General features: G+C 54.4%; 1 protein-coding gene across 5 annotated transcripts in view; it reads left to right on the forward strand.

Moving 5' to 3' along the window:
- NF2 (NF2, moesin-ezrin-radixin like (MERLIN) tumor suppressor) overlaps nt 1–26,211 on the forward strand; it is a 78,090-nt gene that overhangs the window by 42,112 nt on the left and 9,767 nt on the right. For 2 of the 5 annotated variants that reach the window (XR_012503683.1, XR_012503684.1), the window contains exons 10-16: nt 219–332; nt 2,794–2,916; nt 3,534–3,751; nt 4,782–4,887; nt 7,053–7,180; nt 9,121–9,286; nt 20,671–20,804. Coding sequence is in view for 3 of the 5 variants with exons in the window: in XM_074356443.1 (XP_074212544.1) it covers nt 219–332; nt 2,794–2,916; nt 3,534–3,751; nt 4,782–4,887; nt 7,053–7,180; nt 9,121–9,286; nt 10,697–10,807 (966 nt within the window). In the remaining 2 variants the exon portion in view is untranslated. Of the gene's footprint in view, nt 1–218; nt 333–2,793; nt 2,917–3,533; nt 3,752–4,781; nt 4,888–7,052; nt 7,181–9,120; nt 9,287–10,694; nt 10,823–20,670; nt 23,452–26,211 lie in introns of those variants that run through there. The other 3 variants (XM_074356442.1, XM_074356443.1, XM_074356441.1) reach the window with 3 other exon arrangements.

Consider the following 26,211-nt stretch of genomic DNA (forward strand, 5'->3'; position numbering starts at 1 on the left):
CTTCCTCTCTTGGCTGTGATCTTCACCCAGGCGCCCTGACTTTGCATCCAGAGCCGAGGCCTGGAGGCCACTGGGAGGGCACTGGTATTTTCCTCCATACTTTCTCTCCAGGTTTCCCTGCTCACAAGAGCCCTGAGGCCCAGATGCCATGGGCCGCTGAGCTGCAGCAGTGAAGTACACGTGTGGGTGTAATGTTTCTCCTGCTTTCGTGGCCACAGATTCTCCAGCTGTGTATCGGGAACCATGACCTCTTCATGCGGAGAAGGAAGGCCGATTCTTTGGAAGTTCAGCAGATGAAAGCCCAGGCCAGGGAGGAGAAGGCGCGAAAGCAGGTGAGCAGGACCTTGTTCGAACCGCCGCTGTCGCCATGCAGTGGTCTCAGCGGGAGGTGAGGAGCGGTTGTGGGCCGACAGGAGTCCTTTGGCCATGGCCATGCCTACTCTCATTTCATCCCTGTTGGAGCTTTACTGGCTGATGAATAAATGATGGTGGGACATCAGCTCTGGAAATGAGGAATAAACTCCAGCAGCACATCTCAAAGACAGGTCCCCAGTTATTTCTCCATTTAAGCGAAGTAAGTGAATTGTGATTAATGCAGGCTTGGGCAGCAATAGCCAAGCCCACGTGTATCCATCCATCCATCCATCCATCCGTCTCTCTCTTGTCCGTGTAGCTAAGCTTTCATTCTTTCTGCCTGCCTGTCTCCCGTGCCCAGGCTTCTTTTCTAATTAGATGGTGATGGGATGCACAGCAGCATCTCGGAGCCGCTGCTGGAATGCTAATTAGACTCTGGCTGCACATCCCCACTGCAGGGCAGCCCGGGCGGTGCATCCCCGCAGTGGGAGGTGCCGGGAACGCGTATCAGCAGGCTGGACGGTCTGCACCATTGTGTTCCTCTCATAGACCTCTTTGACTCACCGAAATCCACACAACTAACCTGAGCCTCGCTGCTGAGAATATCAATCGTGGTTTTGGACGAACTACTAGACAGAGTAGCAGCAGCTGCATTCGGCTGCCCATAGGACTTGCAGGCTTACAGGGGTGATAATTAGTCTGTGTGCTGCTCTCTAATTTGGGTCCTCCGACGAGGCTGGCTCCCGGCCCTGAGATTTAGAATGAAACACCAGTTTGATCCATTGGGCTTTCTGCAGTCCGTCTCTGCTTCTTGAGACGGCGGGCCACAGACGTTCTCTTTGGGATGCTGTGAGGGTAGTGGAATGGGTTTTGTTGGACAAAGAAATGCTCCTGGGCCAGCACAGGGTCGTAGTGGCAACTTCGAGAAGAGCCCTCTCTGACCCCTTTATCAGCAGAGCAAAGCTTAGAAGTGAGACATCTGAACACGGCAAGGAGCGTGAAAACCTCCAGGCTGTGCAGAGAATAGCTTGAACACACCCCGGCCTGCACTGCCTGCAGCACGGCAGACACACATCCCTGGCATCCGGCAACCACAGGTCAGGGGCTCCCCGGCCCCATAGTACAGACACGGACCTTGGAGCCAGATGTGAAACTTAGCATGTGACACTAGTGAATGAGTTAACTTTCCAGACCTCAGTTTTCTCACCTGTCAAGTGGAACTAAGAATCTCTCTTCTAGATCTTAGATCAGAGGACCCACTGTACCTGAACACATTTGTAAGCTGAAACCGCTTTTCAAACAGGAGGTCCCTTATTATTGGGGCAGAGGTCTCAGGGGATGTGCAGTGCTGGGAGTGGAAGGGGACTGTGGGCTTTTGTCAAATGGAGGATAATGGGGGTGTCGTCATCCACCTAATGGAAATCGTAATATGATAGAAATTAGAGAACAAATTGGCCAAGCTTCTCGTTGACCTGCAGGAGGAAAATTGGAGGGGAATTTACAGTATTTGACTGCTTGTCTTTGCATTATTCCTTTGAGGCCCCATGCATTTTTTTTTTTTTGGCTTAGTATTGAGAAAATGCAGCAACGGTAGAAATCTTGCGTTTGGGAGAAGATGGAAGGAAAAAGTGACTAATTAAATGTGCTTTAATTATTTAAGGAAGAAAATTGTGTGGTGGTCACTTCTGGCTTCTGCTTTCTGAACTCAGTCAGGGCCCGAGGATCACAGAGAGCAGCACTTGTCCTGTGCCTGTTCCTCTTATTAAGCTCGGCATGTGGCCCAATTAATACTGTGATCCAGAAGGCAAGGGAGGCAGCGGTGGCTCTGTGCCCTGTGCCCTGCTAGGCGCCCTCCTGTTGCAGACCTGGCTCAGAAGCTGCCTCGGCGGCGTGCCTACCCCTGTGAAATACACCATGTGCACTACTGATGCAGCACACAGAACAACTCCATCTCTCCGGGGGTCAGAGGCAGGAGAGGAGCTATTGATGAGATTAGACGTGTGGGAGGGGTCCATCTGGGTGAGAACGTAGTTGATCCCTGGAGCCACACCTCTAGCAGGGGAGGAGCCTGCATTATGTCCCAGCTGCAGGCAGAGCCACTGAGGTCCCCCAGCACAAAGGCTCATGGTCAGGGTAGCCGTTTGAGCATTCAGTGTGTAAGAACCCGCACTTCCGTCCGTTTGAAGAGTGGGCTCACTTTTCTGCTGTTTGATCAATTGTTTGTTCATTTACCATTAGGTGTTTTTTCAAGGGTCAGGACTTTCAACTCTACCGCTGGTTTAGAAGGACGGAGGGTGGTAGGCGATGAGAGTGACACTGGCACCTAAAGTACGGGGAAGAAAAGGGCCCTCAAAGGGGAGATTCCAGGCACTGGGCATCCCTGGCTCGGTGCCACCACAGGTCGTGGTCCTGTGACCAGACAGCTCCTGTTTCCCCCAGATGGAGCGGCAGCGCCTCGCTCGTGAGAAGCAGATGAGGGAGGAGGCTGAGCGCACCAGGGACGAGCTGGAGAGGAGGCTCCTGCAGATGAAGGAAGAGGCGACGATGGCCAACGAAGCCCTGGTGACTCCCAAGGGTCTGGGAGGCTACACGGAAACTTCCCCGGGCACTGGAGTTAGAGCCCTGAGGACCACAGATGAGCGACATTTGCTTTGACATTTTAGCTTAAAAAAAAATCGTCTTTCTTTCCACCTGTGTTTCCAGGAGCAGATTTAGCTTGAGTTCAACCTCCAAGTGCAGCCAAACTGCACTCTCATGTGGGCTACCTTTTCCACAGGGCTTCTCAGCCTTGCACGCCCTGTGATGGGGGCTGTCCTGTGCGTTGAGGGCTGGTTAGCTGTGTCCCTGGCCTCCGCCCACTAGATGCCAGAGGCGCCACCTCACGCTCATTTGTGACAGTCAAAAGTGTCTCCAGACATTGGGACATGTCCTCAGCAGGCAAATAAGTGAACCACTTATTTACAGAGAAAGAAGGACAGAGTTACATTGGTTTTCATAAAGCGTAATCCTCAGCTCAAGTGGGTCTCCTCTGAAAAGTTGAAGGGTGTGGCCTAGGGACGCTCAGTGGCGGGGCCGCCAGGAGTCCGAGGCTCTGGTTCTTGTAGGCTTGAGTGTCTGGGATCCATCTGGGTGATGCAGCATGCCAGCCCCATTCCTGCTGACCGCGCCCTTCTCTCCAGATGCGATCTGAGGAGACGGCTGACCTGTTGGCCGAAAAGGCCCAAATCACCGAGGAGGAGGCGAAGCTCCTGGCGCAGAAGGCTGCAGAGGCGGAACAGGAGATGCAGCGCATCAAGGCCACGGCCATCCGGACGGAGGAGGAGAAGCGCCTGATGGAGCAGAAGGTGCTGGAGGCTGAGGTGCTGGCGCTGAAGATGGCTGAGGAGTCAGAGAGGAGGTCAGAGTCGGGGGACGCTGCACCGGGCAGAGCTGGATGGCAACTGTCTTCTGGGGCTTGTTGGTCTCCTGGGCAGGGCAGAGGCTCCTTCCTGGACCGGCCAGGGTGGGGTTGGGGCTGGATGGGGCAGGAACACAGTCTCTTGTCTGGTGGACTCCGGTCAGGCGGTGCCTTTGAGATGAGCCCCGTCCCTCTGACAGTTGTGTCTGCAGGAAAACCATCGAGCTGGTCCTCAGGCTGCCTCTAGCTGAGATGTGAGGAGGCTCTTCTTACACTTACAAGCATGGCTCTTTTCCCTTTTTATTTGGAGGCATGTGAGGGGACGCTTCCCTGCAGGAGGCAGGGGCGGGGTAGGCTGCCCCGGGGCTGAAGGATGGACCTGTATAGTCTGCTTTGTGAAGGTGATTCGGGGCTACAGGTTGTCCTGGTCCTGCAGCCATAAGATAAACGCGAGCTCACCTCTCATGGCACTTGGTCTGTGGATTCAGAACCCCTAAATTTGGCTGCTCACTAACTGCCAAGGCGCTGTAGCTACAGTTTTCTCCCGCTTTTTGCGTATCCTTCTGGAGATACAGTTCCATGCTTCCTGTCCCGGCCTGGGCTCCTTTCTTTCCGTGTGTGGTCACTCCCTGTGAGTGATGTGTGTTGTTCCGGGTCCCTGGGTCCTGTGTCCTGACAAGGCATGAGGCCCTTGGCCACATGCTCATTTTCCTGCCTGAGGAGGTGGTTTCACTTGGGGGCCATGAAGAACCAGTTCTTTCACTCCTGCCCTTTGTGATCCAATGTAAGTCCTTTGCCCAACCCCCTCTCACCCAGAAAGAAGCAAAGGAAGCTTCTAGCCCCTCCCCCAAGGGGCTGATTTCATGTGAATGCCCCCCATCCTCTGCCCTGCACCAGGCTTGTTGGCCCTGTCTGGTGCCATCCGCAGGGTTGGCCCAGCTCCCTCCTCTCCCTTGAGGGAGGAGAAGAGGAGCCTCTGTTCTCCTCCTGTCGTCTTCTGGGGCGCTGATGGCGCCTCTGTTCCTTGCAGGGCCAAGGAGGCAGATCAGCTGAAGCAGGACCTGCAGGAAGCCCGCGAGGCAGAGCGAAGAGCCAAGCAGAAGCTCCTGGAAATCACCACCAAGTCCACGTACCCGGTGAGCCTGGGGTCGCCGGCCCCGCCACTTCTCACCCCGTGGCCGTCCCTCCCCTCCCGGCCCTTTGGGTCCCCCAGCACCCACTTCAGGGTGACTGTTGAGCAACACAGGGCAGAGCGAGTGGTGCAGGGAGCCTGCAGTCTGGGATGGGGCAGGTGTCTGGTCCGCCACTTGGCCTTGGGCTGGTTAGTCAGCTCTCTGGTGGCCCTGAGAACAGGCAACGGGGTCTTTTCCAGCTCTGAAATTATTTTCTTATTCTAAGAAATGTACTCCCAGATTGTGCTCAAGAGAACTTGCTCTCTAGCCTCTTACTGCCAAGCTGAAAGTAATCTTCAGCTACTGTGTGTACCAGATGTCATGTTGTGGTTCTGGGCAGGGATGCCCCAGGTACCTCAGAGGGAGCTACTGCCCTATGAGAACCAGCTTCCAGACTTGATTTGGGGACAAGGAGGCAGACTCCAATTAAACAGGTCACCAGATGAACAGAGAAGCCTCGTTCCTTCCTCTTTGCTGTGCACTCAGTTCAGCAAACTTTTGCATACCTATTCTGTTCCACATAATACAAGACAGGTGCGGGGTCTGTGTACAGACAGGGCGTGCGGGTGCCCAGAGGAGAGCTCAGCCCTGCCAGGAGGGTCAGAGGTAGCTCAGGAAGTGCCTGGGCTGACTCTTGAAGGGTCAGGAACCCGCCAGTAGGGAGGAGGCGATAGGGTGTTCCCGGCAAGTGCACAGACACACGCGCAGTGAAGAGGTGCGCGGGTCACAGAGGCCAAGCTGCCCGGGGTTTGAGGTGGGGAAATGTGAGCAGTTGCTTTTGTTACCTGTCTGGTCATCCATTACTGGGGACGGGCCAACCCATGCCGCCACGTAGCCCAAAGAAACTGTTTGTTCTCTCTCATGGCCGATGTTTCCCTCCTCGGGATCTGGAGGGGGCTGGTGGCCGGCAGATGGCAGCAGGGACTGGAGTTGTCTGAGGGCTCAACCAGGTGGGACACTCGAGATGTGCATGTGTTTAAAACTCACATTGGAGCAAACTTTATGCACTGTTCTAACAGCCAGTCAATCACTCAGTCCTGGAGGAGATGGTCCATGTCAGCTTTTTAATCACGTTTCATTGTATGGATGGATTGTAATTAATTAGTCCCCTGTGGGTGGGTATTTAGTCTGTTTTCTTTTGCAATTATGAACAAATCTGCACTGATCATCCCCGAACGCAAACCTTTGCACGTGCACGTGGACATATCAGCAGACTAAGCTCTCATAAATAGAACAGTGGGGTCAGGTTTTCCATTTCGCTGCCCCCACAGAGGTTGTCCCAGTGTGTGCTCTCACCAGGGGTGCAGCTCCCAGGACTCCGCTTTTCAGAAATGTGTACGAAGTATAACGTGCTTACAGAGAAGTGTCCAGATTATAACTGTACAGCCTGATGAAATTTCACAAACTCCACACACCCATGTACCCAGCCCTTAGATCAGGAAGCAGAATGTTCTAGTGCCCCAGGAGCCCTGGTCAGCACCACCTCCGATACCCACGCGAACAGTCTGCCTGAGGCCTTGGCATCGCCTCAGGTGGGTGTTCCTGCCGCTGCTCTTTCCCAGACCCTGTCCTGGACTCAGTAAAATGTCCAAGGGTGAAAAGAGGCAGATCCTGCCCTCAGGAAACTAGCCAACAGTAGAAAGAGGAAGACAGACAAAAGGGGCTCTTCCACAGGGTGAGATTAGAGAAGGGCCCTGACAGAACCAGGAACACAGTGTCAACGCCCAGCAGAGAGGAGTTCTTGTCTGGCCCCGAGAGAGCTAGAAAGGCTTTGGTGAGAAATGGGAGTGTTGGAGGAGGGCCTTGGAAGAGAGATGGAGCGTATGGAGGAGACATGGTTTAAGCATGGGAACGGAAGCAGGAAGCAGGGTGGTCCAAGGGCTGATCATCGGTACTGTTTGTGATTTTGTCAGGCAGCCGGTGGGAGCAGTCGACTGGGGCCGGGTCTTGGATGCCCTTTGGTCTGGGAGGAGGAAGCCCTCCACACAAGTCTAACTGCTGCCCCCTCTGCCTTGGATGTGGGCAGAACGCCAAGCCCCACTGTGGCCTGCAGAGGGTCGCTGGTTAACACAGCAGTGCCCTCTTTTCTTGTGGCACTGAGCCCCCTAATCAGAGATTTCTCTCCACAGCCCATGAACCCCATCCCAGCACCACTGCCTCCCGACATACCAAGCTTCAACCTCATTGGCGACAGCCTGTCTTTTGACTTCAAGGATACTGACATGAAGCGGCTCTCCATGGAGATAGAGAAAGAAAAGTACGTGGCTCCCCTCCCTCCCCCGGGCCCCGCGTGGGCAGCTGGGCCTGGGGAGCATGGAGGGCTGCTGCAGCTGCCTTCGCTAACGCCTACAGAAGTGTAGGCCCTGTTCCCACCCACCGAAAGCACAATGCACTGATCAGAAAGGAAGGGCAACAGACCAGCATTCAGTCTTCCAGGATAAAAATGATACTTGATTGGTGACTGGAGTTCACAGTGCCTCCAGAGCTCACCTGAGCGTAGGACTGGCTGTTGGTCTCCAGGATTGCCAGACTGCCGTCCACGTGGTGGTAGTGTTCTAACCAGGGATGGAACACGTTTCCTAGTTGTGCTCTGTGGTGGCCAAGCTCTGCTCTGGGTCCCATGTCTAGAACAAGAGCAAGAGAGAAGGCTTTCAGGCTCAAGGCCGGGACCACAGCCAGGTTGAGCCAGCCCTGCTGCATGGAGCCATACAGCTGAGCCCAGCACGCCCTGAGCTGTCCTCTTCCTTCATGTGATGGCCGGGGAAGTGGATCTGAGATGGAAAGGAGTCCCCTGTAGAGGACACCTAGCCGAGGTCCCCTGATCAGAGCCGTAGGTCAGTTGGCCAGCTGTGCCACACCTGGCCAGGGACCCGTCACAGTAGCTGCTGGGCACTGGGTGACAAGGTTCTTTAGCTCCTACCTCATTTCATTCCCCGCAACTGACATCAAAGATGGGTTTAGTGTTCCCATTTATAAATTGGAACATTGAAGGAAATCAGCTAGCACCCCACAGCTGATGGGGGCAGATCTGGGATTCAGCCACCCCCCTGCCTGTCTCTGCAGCCGACATACTTTCACCTGGTGTGGTGCCCTCGGATAATCCTCCTGGTGCCCAGCACGGGCAGCCACGGGCTGAGCAGCGTGTCTCTCTGGGCTCTCGTACTGAGGATGGGGGAACCAGAGTCCCTGTCTGTGCACCCGCGATCTGAGTTCCCATCCAGCCCTTCATCGATTTCCAGGCGTGCTCAGCATTACGTGGATGTGATCAGGGTGCATCTGCGTCCTGTTCCATGTCCTGCTTTTTTACAATTCGTATTTTCTTATTTGTGACCCATGCACACGTGGGCAGAGTCCATAACCAGCCATGGGAATCTCCACAGAATGTCCCTTGTGCCTGAGTTGCATGGTTTGCCTGGCCGTGCCCGGGTACTTAGACACCCTGAGGATGGCTTCCAGGTGTTCACCATCCCAGACACAGGGGGCCTGCTTGCAGGTGATGGTGGCTGTCTTTCTCTTCATGGTGTTGGCTGAGTGAGCTTCTGTCATCTTTAGGAGATGACATCCCAAAACAAGTAGGGATGTGGCCATGGCCTATCAGAAGAGGACACCAGTGTGGAATTCATTCTCTGAGAAGGGTTAAGGAGATTGTTTTGGATGCCAGGAGGCTTGTTTCTTGTGGTTTTTGTACAGAACTAAAATCTGTTTGGCGGGGGGCAGGCATAGCTCAGTGGCAGAGCACATGCCTAGCATGCATAAGATCCTGGGTTCAATCCCCAGTACCACCATCAAAAATTAAATGAATAAATAAACCTGATTACCATCCCCCACCAAAAATAAATAAATAATATTTTAAAATGAAATGAAATTTTTAAAAAAAGCTATCTGTTATCCTTTACAGCTGGCGTGAGAGCTTACCAGAGCTCTCCCACACTTCCTTCTATTTAATCCTGACCACAGCCCCAGATCGTTAGCCCTGTTTTCTGGCTGAGGAAACGGATGCCAGGCAGTGGAGTGATTGGCCCAAGCTCCCACGGCCCATGAGTGGCCGAGCAGAGACGTGACACCCGCGCCCCCTCCTCCCCCCGCCCAGGCTTCAGACCCCAGATCCCAGGCCGGGCAGCCTGTGGGTCTGGAGCCTCCGCTGCGGCGGGCCTCCCCGTGTGCCAGAGCCGTGACACACTGTCCTCTTGCCGGCAGAGTGGAGTATATGGAGAAGAGCAAGCACCTGCAGGAGCAGCTCAACGAGCTCAAGACGGAGATCGAGGCCTTGAAGCTCAAAGAGCGGGAGACGGCCTTGGACATTCTGCACAACGAGAACTCCGACCGGGGCGGCACCAGCAGCAAGCACAACACCATCAGAAAGGTACCGGCCTCCTGCCTTCTGCTGATCACGACAGTCATTAATGCCCCGTGAGGGTGGCATCTGCTTTCCTCCATAGCCGTCGTTAGACTGTTGTCATTTTTCACGTGTACGTATTAGTTGAGGAAATTTTTTGACTCACGCCAGAAAGGGAACTTAATCTGCCAATAGCTGTGAACCCATTGGCTCGATGGAAGAGGAACTTGTGTTAAAAGCCCTGGTGGAATGAATCACTGTTACAGGATGGGTTTTGATCCATCATTTAGCAATAAAGCAATTCTGTCTTTTAAGCTGAGGGGAGTTCTGCCCGGGGAGCTGCCTTGCTTAATGAGAAAGCTAAATGAAAGAGAGGCTGTTGAGAATGGATCCCCCTCTAGTCTTTTTGTGTTTTTTAAGTGGCAAGGACTATAAAATCCTGTTCTTGATGTAGAGACCAAATTCTGCATTTTTAACTTTTTTCATACTTAAAAGGAAGTATCTAGAAGAACCTTAATGTTTTAAAAGATGAGACCTCATTTATGTTGCTAACAGTTTCATATCTTTCTCCACTGATATTTTCAGCTTTCAGCATTTTAGAGGAAGTTAAATTCCATGCTATCCATCAGCCCAAGAGTATACCTCTCTTACGCTGGGCAAAGCAGAGAGGTCCTCTCTTGCCAGTTGATGTCTGCTCATTTCTCATACCCCAGGACCAGGTTAACACCTGCAAAGTGGGGGTCGATGAGACAAGACTGTTCATTGAGTTTAGATAATGATATTTAGATATGTCTAATTTTTTTACCCTTTACCTTGGTCTTTAAAATGCTCTCCCATTTTGAGGACTATCTATTTGCAGTGGTAGGCTGAATCTGAAAACTCTGAGATCCGTGCCATGGTTGAGGGGTAAAGTCAGGAGCCCCGAATCTTCCCTCTTGGCTTCAGTTAGTATTGGCAGCGAGTAGAGAATTCCCTTTAATAGTGTGACCCGGAAGGAGAGAACTTTCCATGTTCCACGTTCTTTTTTCCTCTGACTTCTATAACTTAACTGAGTTTCCCTTTCAAACCAAATTATGAAACAGCAAAGGGGAGCTGGGGTGTGGCCTCAGCCAGTGAGCGGAGGGGCAGAAGGATGACCGGGCCAGCGAGCCCATCGGCCCTCGAAGAAGCTGCCGCGGACCCTCCCTGCCCAGCTCGCTCCTCTGGGCGCTGGGCAGGCTCGTCTTTGCTGCGGCTGCGGTGAGCCGGGCCCTCAGCCACGGGGCCCTGGCGTGCTGAAAGCTGGAGAGACCTGTTTCCAAGCCATAAAAACAAACAAATGAAGTCACTTGTCACAGTTTCAGGCCTGTCTGAGCATTTTGCAAATGGCACATGTGGCATTGTTGATATCACAGGGTGTGTTTTTGTTTCTCTTCGTTTTATTTTGCTGGTTTAGCCTCAAGCCCAAGGCAGAAGACCTATCTGCATTTGAGCCCTCAAAGTAGGTTATTCCCAGGTACTCTGTATGTGGTGACGGGACTGCCCTCTGTGATACTAACCCCTGCATGAGCTTGCCTGTCTCTGTCCGCCGGCCCCGCTGAGCCCCGCCGCAGCAGGTGGCGCCTGGGGACTGGCTGCAGCATGCTTGAGTCTGAGAGCAGGCGTCCGCCCTGTGTGGCCAGACCAGCCTCCAGGGGCCAGAAGCCTGCCTCGTTCTGGAGAGCATGTTGCGGGGCTGTAGGACCAGCCACCCTTCACATCCTGTGTCATTGTCGGGCTGGGGAAGGTCATGGCTTCTTGTCCAGCCAGGTCTGTCTCAAGTCCTTTGTTTTGGTGGCATACTCCTTAGATAAATAACCCTAGCATGGAAACGGGGTAAATCTGGGTGCTCTTAAGACTGGTGTCTTTAACTCAAGATCAAGACCTTTCACGGGGTGACAGCCTCTGAAGATCCCTGGTCCCACCTGGCAGCTTCTGGTCACAGATTGAAGGGGCTGCCCACACTCCCCCATTTTCCTCCCTTTCTCTACACGTCCACCCTCTTTTCAAGTAAAGCAAACCAACGGCACAGGGGTCTGATTTGTAGTCAGTCTAAGTGGACCGTCTTCCGTCAGCGCTAACGGCCGTCTTTGCTTCAGCTCCTCCATGGCCTGCGGCGTGGTCGTGGTCGGCGTGAACTCACGTCAGGACGTTGCCATCATGGGCACCCAGCAGATGGGCAGTCGGTGCTTGTTGAGTGAATTAACTGAATGATTGCTGCTTCCCTTCTGCCACAGTTCATTATTCTCCCAACATGCAGAGGCACTGGAGAGCATTTATTATGCTCAATAATAAAATAACATCCTGCCTCTGCTCCTGCCTGACCCCCAGTGGTACCCACACCAGTGAGCCTACCGACACCCGACGGTCTCATGGGATGTGACCTTTGGGGTCCTTACTGTGGTTTCTGCTCCTAGAATAAAATCAGCCCATTGGACTCCTTATACCAAAAAAGTGTGATCTGGCATCAGATAGATCCTATTTATGGTCACTATCCAAGCAAGAGAGGTTAGCTATTAAAGTCCCAGATGGATCTCATTATAAGATGGATTCGATCTGTCAGTGGTTCCAAGAACCCATGGCGTGAACTGCAATTTGTGTGTGACACTTTTATTTAGCGGACTCCTATTTCTTTAGCTTTCTTACCAACACCAAACAGTATGTGCTGGGTGCCAGGCAGTTGGGACGAGCACCGGAACAGACGGGCCAGGCGGACCATCTGCCCAAGTACTGACCCCGGACACCCAAGGACCCCGGGGTAGAGCCACTGAGGCATCCTGGACCCCGTGGCCGGCACAGGGACATGCAGAAAATCCATTTTTGTTACAGTCTGTGCTGTTGGATATTCCCTACATGTGACCGTACTGTTCTACCTGGATATGATTTCATCTCTCTTCTTTCTGTAATGATTCAGAACATTTAAATTCTTCAGGGACCTGGTTTTGACCGTCAGTACTCACTGAGCTGTTATTATAGACAAATGAGGTTTGATTTGTAGTCAAGCTTTTGCTGCTCCTGGGATATGCACAGAGCCTTTTTTTTTTCATTTTAATGTCTTGATGTGAACTTGTTTGCAAAATAGGCTGCCAGGCTCCTGTTCATCAAGAATTCTGATTAAACAAGGGTTAATAAAATGGAGTTGGCTTTTAATGCAGCTGGAGTTACCTCAGCATCATCAGATTAATTAGTGGTAGCTTTTGCTACATATGAAGTCTGATGTACTTTTCATTTTCTAGACGTTAGTGGTCCCTTTGGCCAGTGACCAAGACTGACGGCCAGCCACCTGCTGTGCTGAGGCGGCTCTGGCCTTGTGCCAGCTGCAGTCTGGGCCAAAGTGAGCCTCACTGAGAGAAGTGTGGGCATCTAGATTGTCAAGGGCAGAGCTCCATCTAGAAAGTCTGGGATGAGAAATGCAGACTGGTGGTGGACTGGAGAGTTCTGGTGTCCTGAATCTTGTCATTAGTCTTGGTTCACACCAGCCCGCATTGATTTTTGTTTTTCATGCGTTTTGATCATAGATTTCTTCAAGGAAAGAATGGTTCTACCTCCCGAGATCCAGGTGTACCCCTCCCCCTTGCTGTCAGTCCTCTCCTGCCTCCCAGAGAGGCCTCAGTGTCTAACCCTCTGGTCTCATCATGCTTAAGCTAATTCCAAGGGTTTACCCATGGGTCAGTGCCGTGAGGGAGTCCAGTCTGCTGTGCCGGGTTGCTGCTGCACCGCCACTTACTTTCTCTAAGGCTTCTCCTAAGGCTCAGTGTCCTTACCTGTAAAAAGGAAATAAGACAGCACGGACCCCCCAGGACTGTTACGAGGATTAAATGAGGTAATGCGCAGGAAACAGTTTACCCTACAAGCCCAGTGGGGGGCTTAAAATTACATAAAGAAACAAATCTGCCTGTGAGCCTGGGGCAGGACACAGCACACTTATTCATATGCACGACTCGTTACCCACATACCCACTTATTGTTTTCGTTTCCCTGTGTTTGGAGGTAAAATCTTTTAAAAAGCCAGAATTAACTCCACTTATTCTACTATCTGATTTGGGTTTGCAAGGGTATATTTTTCTCCTCCTGCTAATCTCCACTCAGCACGTTGCCATTTTCTCCCAGTTGATCATTAGTGCAACTAACTGGTTTGGCATTTGCATGTGAGTCTGAGAGGCACTGATGACCCAAAGCTGCCCAGAACCTAGATTCATGTTATTCTCGGCGGGGAGAATGTGTCTCTGGACTCTGAGTCTTTTGAGGGAGGGAGTGACGTCTGGCTGTGAGGCTGGGGAGGCTGGGCGGAGGGGGACGCGGGTGTCCTGGGCTCGAGCCTCTTGCCTTCAGAGCCACCCTGCTGATGAGGTGGGTGCTGGCCAGATGCGACTTACCTACACAACACAGTGTGGAGGTGAACACGCAGTCACACCCTTTATCCCCTCTCAGGGGACTGTTCCATTCCTGGATCCTGGGCTGGTCTGAGTGCCAGCAAACTTGTCATCATTTCTGTGTCCATGGTCTCCAAGGAAGCACGGGACTTCAAAGGAAATCTACAGATGAGAGATCCTGGGGGTCGCAGCACTTAGAAAGCTTATTAGTAAGTGGTTTGGACCATCCAGGTCCAGCTGTGGTTTCCCTGGTGCAGGAGCGGGAATGAGGAGCCTTGACATTAATCTGACGCTCCAGCCACCTCCCTGGGATCAGGAAGACATAAAGTCCAATGTCATCTTCAATTTGCACAGACTACCCTTGGAGATGCAGGGCTGGCCAAGTGAAGGAGAGCACTTAAAACACCCAGGGAAGTCATAAATCAGGGAGTGAGATTGAATATGCGTGAAAGGCGTCTCCCATCACTAAAGCAAATGGCTGGGCCTCCCTCATGACCTCTGGTCAGTCGGCATCACCTGCCTGGAGAGGGCAGCCAAGCAGTCTATGCCACGCATGTGGTTAATACATTCAGTCGCCCAGACCCCACTCAGGGCCAAGTGGGTCTGCCTACTTTTGACAACCCCTCTCAATTGTCTGGTGGAGCGCCCTCTGACGTGAAAGGCAGTGCCCTGGTTCCAGATGTTCCTTTGTTGTGAGAACAGAGCAGGGGTGGGAGGGAGGAGGAGAAGGGGGTGTGGGAGTCGGTGGGGATCCTGGGGCAGCGCAGAGCTGCAGAGGCACTGGATATGGACGCAGAACTCACAGGAGAGGGGGCAGTGGCTCTGTGGGAAGCACAGGGGAGGCACCCTGGATCGGGGCTAGTCTCAGGAAGTGCCCTCCTCCTGGACATGTTGCCTGGGCTCATCCCCAAAGGTGCCTCCTATCTCATACGCAGACTGAACATCCATGTGCCTCTTAACTGTCCATGGCTTCCAGTTTTCTTGCTTATTCCTGGTTGTGCCCTGGGTAGAAGACTCTACCAGACTCTTCCACAAGACCACGATCCAGTCCCTCCCTTTGGTGGGTAGACTCTACCTGGTCACGCAGTTGCCCTTGGGAGGCAGTGAGGAGCCCACCAAGGCTGCCTTGCCCTGCTAGGCTATTTGCCCACCACTTGGAAGCACCTGCGGACATTAGTGGGCCTTGTCTGATGCAGTAAAACATCTCATTTGGTCCCTCAGCACCAAAGATACGTTTCAGTGCCGCTTTCCTCCAGCACCTGATTTGTCTCTGCAACGGCAGGAGGGAGGAGTCGGGATGAAAACTCATTCTGAAGCCCCAAGGTTCTGTTCTTAGGATCCTTGCCGTGATATCCCCCCCTGATACTGGCAATTTGAAATGACATCGGTCTGTCTGTACTGTTTCCCTAAGGTGCTCGTTCGGAGGGCTCTGTGCCCATCAGCTAGCCTCCCCCTGCCCAGTGAGGTGAATCAGGCTGAAAAGTCCATTTTCCAGGTGGCAGAAGGGACCGGCCCCATCAGCATCATACAGGCAGCTTGAGACACAGGCAGACGCCGGTTTCCAGGCATCGTTCTGCTGCTTTAGGTCCCTAAAGGATTAATAAACCAAAGGCACCCTCTGGGTTTTCCCTGGGCAGATTTCTCTCTTGATCAGATAAAGTAGCTGATTCCAAATTGGATTTGTTCATTGCCGTGAACTCAGGCCCTTCATCCCACCTCTGTTTAGGGATAAGTGTGTGGACAGCTCTCTCCCAGTGCACATCCCCAGATGGCATTTGGGTGCAAGCTGTCAACTAACAAGACAGCAGAATAGCTTAATCTGGCCCGTGTACAGCAGCCACCCCCCTTCGCCGGCCCTGGCCCCTCAGCTTCGGTGTGGAAGGGGAATGTTTATCACACCCCAAACCAGAGATTATGTTGCAATTTGCTGCTGCTGGATTCGGCTGTCACCTTCCTGCTCCTGGTGGAGAATCTGCGTGTCCTTTTGTATCTTCGCCCTCCCCCGCACCTTCATTTTCAATATGTAGTGGCGGAGAGGAAGTGTAACGTGATATGAGGGCTTGCATTTCAATTCCACTGCGTTTTTATGGGACACGCAGAGTCTCAGCGCCTAGAGTTAGTAGGTTAGGGTCTAAAATGGGTTCAGCGTTGTGGGTCTTACTGTTTAAGATGAATTAGACACTTCCCCCCACCCCAAGCCCTACCTTCCTCGCTCCTCCCCTGGGATGAGCAGATTGAGGCGAGGCCCCCTGAGACTAGTTGGAGGAATCCTGGCGCTCTGATTAGTTTTGTTCGCCACCCCACCACCCCCTGCTTGATTGTAGAGCTTCTTCTCTCTTGTCATCGATAGCCAAAGTGGCTCTGTGTCCTGCCCACCCCCACGCCACCCCCTTTTGCTTTAGGAACAAGATTATCACAATGCGGCCTTGTGAATCAGTTTTCTCCATGTGCTGATGAAAGTGTAATTCATTCTTAATCAAGCAGTCTTGCTGCCGCTGGCTCCGTGCTGGAATCCATTTTGTTACTGTCCCTTCACTTTGGGAAACAATTCCCCAAAAGGACTTTTGGAGGAAAGCTGGAAGGAGAGAGCTGGCAGCCAGCCAGGGGCTGTGTTTTTCCAGCAGGGGGCACACTTGGGAATGATGCTGGAGTCGCTCTGTAGCTGGAAGCCTTCATCGCAGGGCAGTGAGGAGGGAGGGTGAGCCTGGTGCTTGTCACGGTGCCTTCGAGGCTTGTGGTCTCAAGACCCTGGGGCCATCTCTCAGGCTTGGGCCAGGCCAGATCTTTGTATCTCGATGAGCTGCCAGAAATCCTCGGCCAGCAGGAGCCCTTGAGTCTGCACACTGCATGCATGCCTGGGTTCTGGAGAGGCTGCTGCGTACAAGGTCCTCCCTAGGGTTGAGGGGAGCCAGCCTCCTGTTTTTAAGAAGACAGATGTGTCTCCTGAATCTGAACTGGTTTAGTTGGGTGGAGGTGTCTGTGTGGTCACACCGCACATAGCTCAGGTGGCGTGGAGAGGCCTTGCTCTGCCAAGTGGCTCCCTGTCCTGGCCTTTCATAGCCTGGTGGCTGTCACAAACAACTGGCAGTATGATGGGAAGCCGGCAGGAGGAGGAGTGACTCTGCCAGGCTTGCGTCTGTCAAGGCTGGGCAGGAGGAAGGGGCCAGGCCAGGCCAGCGGTAGAGCAGAGCCCCCCGAAGAGGGAAACCAAGCTGTACAGATCTGCAGCTGGGAAAGGGAAGGAAGTTTGTCTCCTGAGAATGGAGTTGGATTCATGACAGACTTGAACGGCCGGTTCAGTCAAGAGAGAACTCAGTTCCTCCGGTATTGTTCACACGGCTGATTTTAATCAGATGTGAGGAGACAGCTGGAAGAGAGAAGTGGTCAGCCCCGTGCCTAGTGAGGAAACTCCGTGTTCCCTTGTCATCTTTCAGGAACCGGCAAGAGGGCTGTGGGGAGGCTTCGTGCAGGGCCGAGGGGGTGCAGAGCCCCGGAGGAGCTGGGTGTGAGCCCAGGACTCCGTGGCCCGGCCTCCCCGTCTGGATTCGGTGGGAGTCCTGGCCAGCGCAGGGCAGACCTGATCACCGGTCACATGCGGGCAGAACTCTACCTGCTTATCCCCAGAAGCATTCAGAGAAGGCCGACCAGACTCGCAGATTCCAGAATGATGCCACCGCTGCCCTGCTTGTCTGCATCCTGATGCTTTTGTGTTTCACCATCTACAGCACGATCGTAGAGCCGTGTCCGTGCACTCAGGGGGTCCCCCCAGTCCTGGAGGCGTGGCCCCCGAGCTGTCAGGCTGGGTGGACGGGAGTTGCTGGCCACCAGAGGGGATGCAGGGTGGTGGGTGCGACTCACGAGGCCGGCTTGGCTCTCACCGCAGGAGGCAAGGCCTCAGTCGCATCATCTTGTGGTACCTTTGCCATGCTGTACAGAGAGCCAGGCCTGTTACTGAGCAAGAAGGTGGACCGGACACTGACCTGGCTCGTACACCTAGAATGGGAGAGGGTAGCAGGGGCCGATTTCCATGGTTGCACAAAGAAGTCCTGCGGGGGCAGCTCCCTTTCTGAAGGCCTAGCTTCGTACGTTTCCTCTGAGCCTTGCCCTCCTCGTTTTCAAATGCCTCCTGCCTGTAGCTGCACTAGACACAGGACAGTCAGTGAGCTGTCTAGAAACAGCAGGGGTGAGGGATCCCATAGGAAGGGGAGTCTGCCCAGTTGAGTTGTGGCTGAGAACTCAACTGCCAGCAGTGCCCCAAGGGGGGCCTCCCTGTCCTGGGTGTCTGAGTCCCCGCCTGGAGGAAAGAAGCCCACGCTTATCCACAGACCCTCACTGCCTGCCTCCCCCACCTGCTCTCCAGCACAGGAGACGCCTGAGATAAAGGATGCTGCTGAGGTGGGAGCGGACAGAGGCCGGGGTGGCACCTGGCAGGGTTCCAGCAGTGCCAGTTGGCTCACGCGAGAATTTTCTCTGACAACGGGTTTCCTAATGGAATTGGGACCACCACGCAGCCAGTGCCCTGGGTGTCAGCAGCCACGTTAGCCACCTCTATCCTGTGGCTCTGCTGGTCCCTCCAGCAGCCTCATGCTTACAGAAGAACATGGTCTCTCTCTTCTTGCAAGATATGAGGTCAGGCCAAGCTGCTGCCATGCCATTTGGGGTGGGATCCAGGCAGTGTGCTGCCCACCCGAAGAGGGCTTCGTCTCCCAACCAGCACATGCTCGAGTAATTGGAGTCTGGCGCTACCAGAGCTGCCAGAAGCCTCCCTGGCACCTCGAGGGGACAGCCAGCACGCAACTTGGGTAGAGGATCCAGGAATTCTTGGAGCCAATGTTGTACAAATGGGCAGGAGGCCCTCGGAGGCCCCCACAGCCCAGGCTCCCTGCCTGGGGAAGTGGCCAGGCCACTGGAGGCATCTGCTTACCCCGCCTCAGAGGCCTTGGAGGCCAGCACAGCACATCACCCTGCCCTCGACGGCCCCCTCTCTACCCGCACTCTGCCCCGCAACCCCTGGAAGGAGAGGAGCCAAAGCCCAGGAGGAGCGGACAGCGACAAATGCAACGCTGCTTTTAGTAATAACAGCTTTTGAGTTTCATGGTGCCCAGGCGAGGCGCTGAGCTCTTCACAGCACATCTTTCCCTCCACACGTCACCCTGAGGAGGGGGGGTAGGGAACTGAGGCCAGAGGGAGTCAGCGACCGGCCCAGACGGGCTTGGGTCAGGCAGTCTGGCTGTGCCTGTGTGTGACTCAGTGTGTGGAGGGAAGGACTGCAGCCTGGCCCTGTGTCCCGCAAGTCCCCTGTCCCCTGAGGGGCCGGCCTGAGGCCTCCCCAGGAGCGTGGGAGGAAACCGAGTAGAGACGGGGGATCGCACCTTTTGATTCACACTCTTCCCTAAGAGGATTTATGCCCCCGTGGCTCTCTGGTTCTCTTTCTTCTTTCTTCCCCAGTGACCATCCTGGTTCCTGTTACTACAGAGCACACAACTCCTGGCCCTTCTCCTCTGGTTGTATTCAGGGAGAAGTACATCCTTCTAGAGGGAATTCTGTTTCAGCAAAGAAATGAAAGCTCCCTCCATTCCCATTAGAGCTGGCTTTCCAAAGGGCTTCTGAAATTGGTTCCACTGAAGAAAACAGCTCAGATGCCTCCCTGCATCTAGCTTGTTAGTCGGGAACTTCAAGGCCAAAAGATTTGGCAGGATTTAAAGAGCTGGCTCTCAAGCTGTCTCATTTTTGAGTGCACTGATGCCACGTGTCTTTGGTGAAGTGGTTGGTTTGGAGTCTTCCTCCCCCGCCCTTTGGAGAGCCAAGGATGGTACCGGGCTCTCTTCAGATTCAGAGACTGCTAGAGGTCAAGGGAATGGACCAGACTGTCTAAACGGCCCCCACCATTTAACTCCAGAGGAAAGCAGCTCAGAGAGGTCAAGAGTGTCCACTGAGGTCGGAGAATTAACGCTGGGCTTTCCCAGCACCGCCATTTGGAGCTCTCCTTTCCCCCTGGCATCTCACCATTTTGTTATCATAATCGCCTACTTCTTATTCACTCAGCAAACTGAGCTCCTACTAGGTGCAAAGTAAGCTAAGCGGTTTGGGGTATGAGGAGGAATAGTACATACTCCGTGTCCCCCTCCCTGAAAACCCTCCTTTGCGAAGTCCCAGCGCTGGGGGTGGAGCACACAGCCTGGCCCGGGTGGTTATCTCAGGAGCAGAGCAGGGAGCAGAGCACTGGGAGGGGCCCCCGCCAGATGCTGCTGCTGGGGGAGCTTCTGGGAAGTGGCCTGTGGAGTCGGGGAATTGGGATTTGGAGCCGCCTCCCTTCTGCATCTTCCCGGCCCGGTTCTTCTCAGGGCAGTGATCCTGGGAGGGGCTCGCCATTTCTGCCCAGAGCACTGGCCCACGCGCAGCCCCACCTAGAAAGCCTGTTGCCTCCAAGTTTGTGGATGGAAACACCCTCTCAGCTGCCAGCTCATGGGCAAGTCTGCTTTGGGGCCACGTGGGGAGTGGAAGGGACAAGCTCGTCCTCACCCAACACGGGCCTGCCCTACCTGAGGCCAGGTCACATTGCCCCAGCAGTGTCCCAGGGCGTGAGGACCTAGATGCTTGCACTGCCGAGCTGGTCCTCGACCCTGGAGAAGAGGGGCCCCCAGGCTGGCACCAGCGCAGGCAGCACACACACAGGCATCTTAGAGACTCCTCTGTGGACAGGAATGTGAGAATCTGTTAAATGCCTAGGGGTCTGCTGCCCTCTGTGAAAAGGAGACATTGGTGTCATTTTCTTGCTGACGTGCTTCTGCCCACCAGCCATCCCTCCTGGCATGTCCTCATTTGTCACCTCCTAATTTGAGCTCTTGGACAAATCTGGAAACTCACTTGGGACTGCCCACCAGCTTCTTGAACATCTCCTTGAGCCATCTTCCCTGTCACTCCACACCACCTTTGAGTTTAGTCCCCAAGACAGGATGGCGTCCTGTTGTGACAGTGGAGATCTAGTCCCTCTTTCAATGTCTTCTCTGCTTCCTTGCAGCTGACCTTGCAGAGCGCCAAGTCTCGAGTGGCCTTCTTTGAAGAGCTCTAGCAGGTGACCCAGCCACTCCAGCATCGGCCACTTCTGCTCCCGGCACCGACAGGACGGATCGGACACCGTGGGAGCGTCCGAAGGTGGGCTGGCGGGGAGCTTCCGTGGGAGCTCTGGAACTTTTCCCAGCTGAGCAGAGAGCCTAGCCCCCTTCATGTGCAATTGCCTTGAACTAGGACCCTGCAGAGAGTTCTCTCATTGGGTTCTAGTTCTCCTGACCTGAGTCTTTAAGTTTTGTAAGTGTTTGTCTTCCCTCGTCTGATGTGGGGTCCCAAGCTTCCTGCGTCCAAACCCCCCTGGGGTGTGTCTTACTGTCCAGCACTGACCACCCCCTCCACCTTGCCCCTAGCCCAGGCTGGGAGGTAGCTGAAGGGAGTGTAGGGCACAGGCTTCCCGGAGACCAGAAGGCTGGTGCCATCCCCCCTTCCCCCGGGTTCCAGAACATTCATCTCCTTCCCTGATGAGGAACTGGCATGGCCCACCTGAGCCCAGGCCCAGAGCGGCCTGCCATCTTCATGTCATGGGACAGCTTGCCCTAGGTTCATGGCAGGCCAGGTGCTGGGTCCTCGGCCCGGGCACCCCAGAGGCAGGGCTCTGGCTGCCCACTGGTGGAGAACGGGAAAGGCAGCTGTGCCCAAGGGAGGACTAGGCAGAAGCTGCGATGGAGGGCTGGTGGCCAGCAGAGGGCCCGGGAGGCCAGCAGAGCCACGGGAGAGCCTGCACCACAGATCACGCACTGCTAGCCGGCTGCCACCCCGACCCGGGTCTGAGAACCAGGCATGGCCCTGGGTCTTTCCCAGCCCCCTCCAGCTGTGGTGGGTCTTTACCAGCCCCCTCTGGCTGTGGCCTCTGTTGCACGTGGCAGGCAGGGGACGCCCCATCACTCTGGTCATCACCTGGTAGGCCAGCCATGATGGGAGGTCTCTGTAGGGCTCTGGGGCCCCGACACCCAGCTCCCCCAGCCCCAGGCTGCATTGTTGACCTGAATCCTCTTTCCTCCTGGCTACACGCCAGCAAGGTCCTCCCAACCAATCGCTGTACCTGGGCCTCCTTGGCCGTTGTCCTCGTCTCTTTGAGGGCCGTGCAGGGTCCCTCTGTGCCCCACCCAGTGCCAGCCGGATGCAGCTGACCCCTCACAGTCAGTGCCCTGCACCTGCTGGCATGTGAGCCCCTCCATGCCGGGCGGCAGCAGGTCACAGAGCCACCCCACGGCCAACACCCACTCCTTAATTTAGGGCCACTTTCCTGCCCTTTTTTCCCTCTGCAGCTGGTGTGCTGCTGTGACCTGCTGGGCTGTTCACATCCTTCCATGGGGGCTGCTGTGCAGAGCTGGGGATGAGTCTTAGCCAGTGAAAAGACGCTTATTGAATGAAGACGTGAGGGCCCAGAGATACCCTGTGAGCAGAGGTGGTGTCTGGCAATCCCGTGGTTTTGAGAAACTGAGAAGCTCACAGATACCCTGCCTTTTTCCAGTAGTCAAGCTGACCAAGCAGTGTCCTGGGCTGGCCTCCGCCTTCTTGGGCCACCTTGCCCAGAGGAAGCCAGCCCTGTGTGTCACCCCAGTCCCTTAGGACATGCAGGGTGGAACCCCAAATCTGGACACTAAGCCTGAACGGCTGTGGCTAGAAGGTTCCCTCGTGTCTCCCTGTCTCTCCAAGGCCTCTTCCTCAGACACGGTCCCAGCAGGGGTCCTCGGGCATTTGTAAGGGAAGGTCTGGCGGTTGTGAGGCTGCCTCCTCAGGCTCAGCACCCACCCCTGACCTGTAAATTCAGTCTGTGACAGTGGCAGTGGGCACAGTGTGGTGGCTGTTTATAAAAACGTTGTCAGCCTTTGCTGTTTTGTTATTTAACTGCTGTGTGGGAAATGCCAAGCCAGGCAGCCACGGGGGAGCTGATGGGCATCTGAGCCATGGAGAGACCATCCTGTGGCCCGGAGCAGACCCGGTAGGGCCGTCTCAGCCCTCCTGGGGGACAAGAGCTGGCCTGTCCTCCCGAAGATGGATAAGTGAAGAGCATGGTGGCCCTCAGAAAGGTCTCGGGCCCAGCAGAAGAAGGAGTGAGTGAGGAGCTGGGTTTCCAGAGACTTGTGCCAGTGGCCGAGGTGACTGAGTTCTCAGTGAACAATTTTAGGGCCTAGGAGCTTATTGAGTAAGGAAGCCTCTGACCTCCACTGAGAGCAGGGCCCTGGCCGTGATGTTTCAGTCCAAGTGCTTCCTACGGTCCTCAGTTAGAAACACGGTGCTGGCGACACTCGGCTGTTCCACACAGGCCACCTCATTGACCCCAATCGCGGCCCCACCTCAGCCACAGTGGCTCTGACCCTTGCCGTGCCCACCGGGCCCTGCTCCACAGCACCCCACGGCATCATGTAACACTTCTTGAGTGACTGCACTTTGTAGTCTTGGGGACAGCTTTCTCTCTCCCTCTCTTTTCTCTTTCAAATCAAAACAGCAAGTCCTGAGGCTGACATCTGGCAACCTGACCCGGTATTGCTTGCTGGCAGGGCTGGGGCCTGGGGAGATGCCCTCTCACAGCTGCCCAGGGGCCAGGCCGACCCCTCTGGGCTTCCGGGGAAGCTCTTGTCAAAGACGGCAAACCACACTTCTTCCTGTGGGGCCCGAGTCCCGCCTCCTGTCAGGGCCAGACCAGGGAAGGCTCTTTTCTGTTCTGGGGGATTGTTATAATTTAAATGATTTGTTTTAATAAAAATTATAAGCTGTAAAAAATTCATCTTGAGCCTCCTCAGTTGCTTGTTGCTCCAGCCATTGGGGTGGCAAAACTGGGGCTGGGTGGCAGGGCCCCCTTTGTGGGCTCCCCCGACGTCCAGGACCTCAACGCCAGCCCCACGTCTTGGTAGTGAAAGGGCTGCCTTTTCTGGGCTGACGACAGCACCCCTGCAGGCACCTTCACCTGAGAATCCCCTCCTGTGTCCTGTGGAGCAGGCCGGGTTGTGGAAAGGGCTCTGGACGGGGTCCCAGTCCCTCTGCGTCCTTGCCACACCTCCTACCCACCCTCGATTCCAGACCTGAAAACTAGGGCTCCAGCCTGGCGATCTCTCCAGGCCTTTCTGCTTCTGGGTTCCCCATTCTGGGCTCCGGAGGAGGAGTGTGCAGGAGGCGGGGTGCACACAGAGCCCCTGGGGGCCCGGGCCCTCCTGCTGGACGGACAAGGCCCAGCTGTTGTCACAGCTGTTGCCACTCACACTTGAAGTTGGTTTTGTTTGCCTGTTTCTATTCTTCTGGTCAACAAAAGTCCTTTATTAAGACCAAAACTACTATAGGGTAATTCTATCCCAAATCACACAACCTGAAACAGAGACTCGGGGCAAGCCGTGTTCTCAGGACTTCTGAGGGACCACGGTGCTGCCTGCCACGCGTCAGAGCGCAGTCCACTGTGCCAGCCCATGAGGAAAATAACCTCTCAAAGTACACAAAGATTTCCAAGAGTTTGAATTAAATATAACTAGCTTTTTATGTATTTTGGAAAGATATGTATGAAGTTGTAAAACTAGAGAGTTAGACAAGTTTTAACCAATAGTGTGTTTGTTAGTTTTAAATGTATAGAATTAGCAACTAATTCAACTATTTTTGTTAGTTAAGTAACATGAAGCTGCTGCGTTTCTTCAGTGTAGGTTATGTTATTTTCAATGATTTTGTCCAAGCTAGAGAAAGTACTTCATGAATACTGGTCATTTGAAACTGTCTAGACAATATTTTTACCTGAATTTCTTTTTTTTAAAAGCCAACCTCTGATCTGTAAAGATGATAATATGCTCTCACAGATCCTGGGGTCTCCATTCAGTGGGGTTAGAATTAATAATACTGCCTGATACTTTGGTATTGGAGAGACCAATTGAATTCTCTGCTTTTGGTGTGGGGGTGTTGTTTGGTTTTTTGTTTTAGTTTGTTTTGACCATGCTGTAAACCCAGAGCTGCTGGCCAGACAGTGTTTAATTGTGGTGTTTGCAACCCAGTCCCTGGGGATCCCTGAGTGGCTCCTTCTGGCGTCCCTGCCAGCCCTTCATCCTTTTCTGTGGCCTCGCCTGCGCTGAGCGCTGGCAGCTGTTCCCAGGGCAGCCCACCCCAGAAGCTTTTGCTTTGGAGGAGCGGGTCGCGAGCCACCCACGGATAACGGCGAGCTGGCAGCAGGGCCCCGGGGGGAAAGGTATTGGTGAGAAGATTGCCACAACCGTGTCTAATCCAATTTCTTGTGCATCTGGGGAAGAGAAAGTCGAGCCATCCGCGTATTCTCTGTCTCCCTCTCAGACAGCCCAGGCAGCGGAGAGAGGCCAAGGGCTCCTCTCCCGCACCCGGGCCGTGGTGGGGCTCCCTGGCAGCCTGTCATTACTGCATTATGGCAGGATGCTGCGGCCGCAGCCGCAGCAGCAGGGAGTCCGGAGCGCGCTTACAAGGAGCCAGCTTGCGGTGCATCAGCGCCCCCAGGACCTGAGCTGACTCAGAGGAACCCCCGCCGTGTCCCCTCCCGGCTCCCACTTGATGCCTGTTTCTCGCAAGGGTAGTAGCCCCAGAATAGCACCTGGCACGTTGCCTCTGAGCCGAAGACATCAAGACAACTCCTGGAGAGGTCCACAGCCGAGCCTGCTCGCCCCTCCGCTGAACTGCACGCTCGCTCTGTAAAGAGGGTTGGCGGGGACGCCTTTGGGTACCTCTGAGATGTTGTCAGGATAACATGAAGAAGAGATGCAAAGAGTGCTCAGATGTCTAAGGAAAAAGGGATGAGAATGTGTAGCAGCATTGCCATTATTCACAAGTGATAGAAGTAGTGATCACGGAGAAAAATGAAATCTTTGCTTCACACCCAGCTGTGCAGAGGGCTAAGGAAACCACATAGTCGAGGGGCTCAGGGCCCCTGACTTGGAACTCAGGAAGACCTGGTTTCAAATCTCTGCTTGGTCCCTTAGCGGCCATGTGACCTTGGGAAGTTACCTTAGCTTTGGGCACTGCAGTTTCCTCATCTAAAAGGGGAGTTTTATAGGGTTTCACAGGGATTAATAATGCCTAGAAAGCTCTAAGCACAGTGCCATTTGGGGCAGGTGACCCTTTCTTCCTTTGGGGAGGGGGGTGGTGCAGGAGGATGCAGAGAAAAGAGCGGTGGTGACCCAGGGAGAGCCCCAGCTCAGAGAGACCAGGCCCACCTGTGGCCCCCACCTGGGCCCCATCCCTCCACCTGCACCAGGGGCTTAATGACCTGTATCAGGCCTGTTTGTCCTCACTGTGTTTGCACAGTGCCAGCTGCAGTGCCCGGGAGATGACAGATAACCCAGGCTGGGACTGCCTGGAAAGGATGTTCTGGTTTTGTCACATTAATACCTGCTGCTCCGGTCAATAATTTACTGGAGTCTCAGGGTGGGAGAGTGGCTCTGTGGGCAGCCCTCTGCTCTGCACCTGGAGCAGTTCCGTGAGCCTGTGGGTACCCAGACCGTGAAAACCCACTGCAGACACTTGGATGGGGGGGGCGATGGGCACAGCA

Source organism: Camelus bactrianus, chromosome 32 (assembly GCF_048773025.1).
Source record: "Camelus bactrianus isolate YW-2024 breed Bactrian camel chromosome 32, ASM4877302v1, whole genome shotgun sequence".
NCBI lineage: Eukaryota > Metazoa > Chordata > Mammalia > Artiodactyla > Camelidae > Camelus > Camelus bactrianus.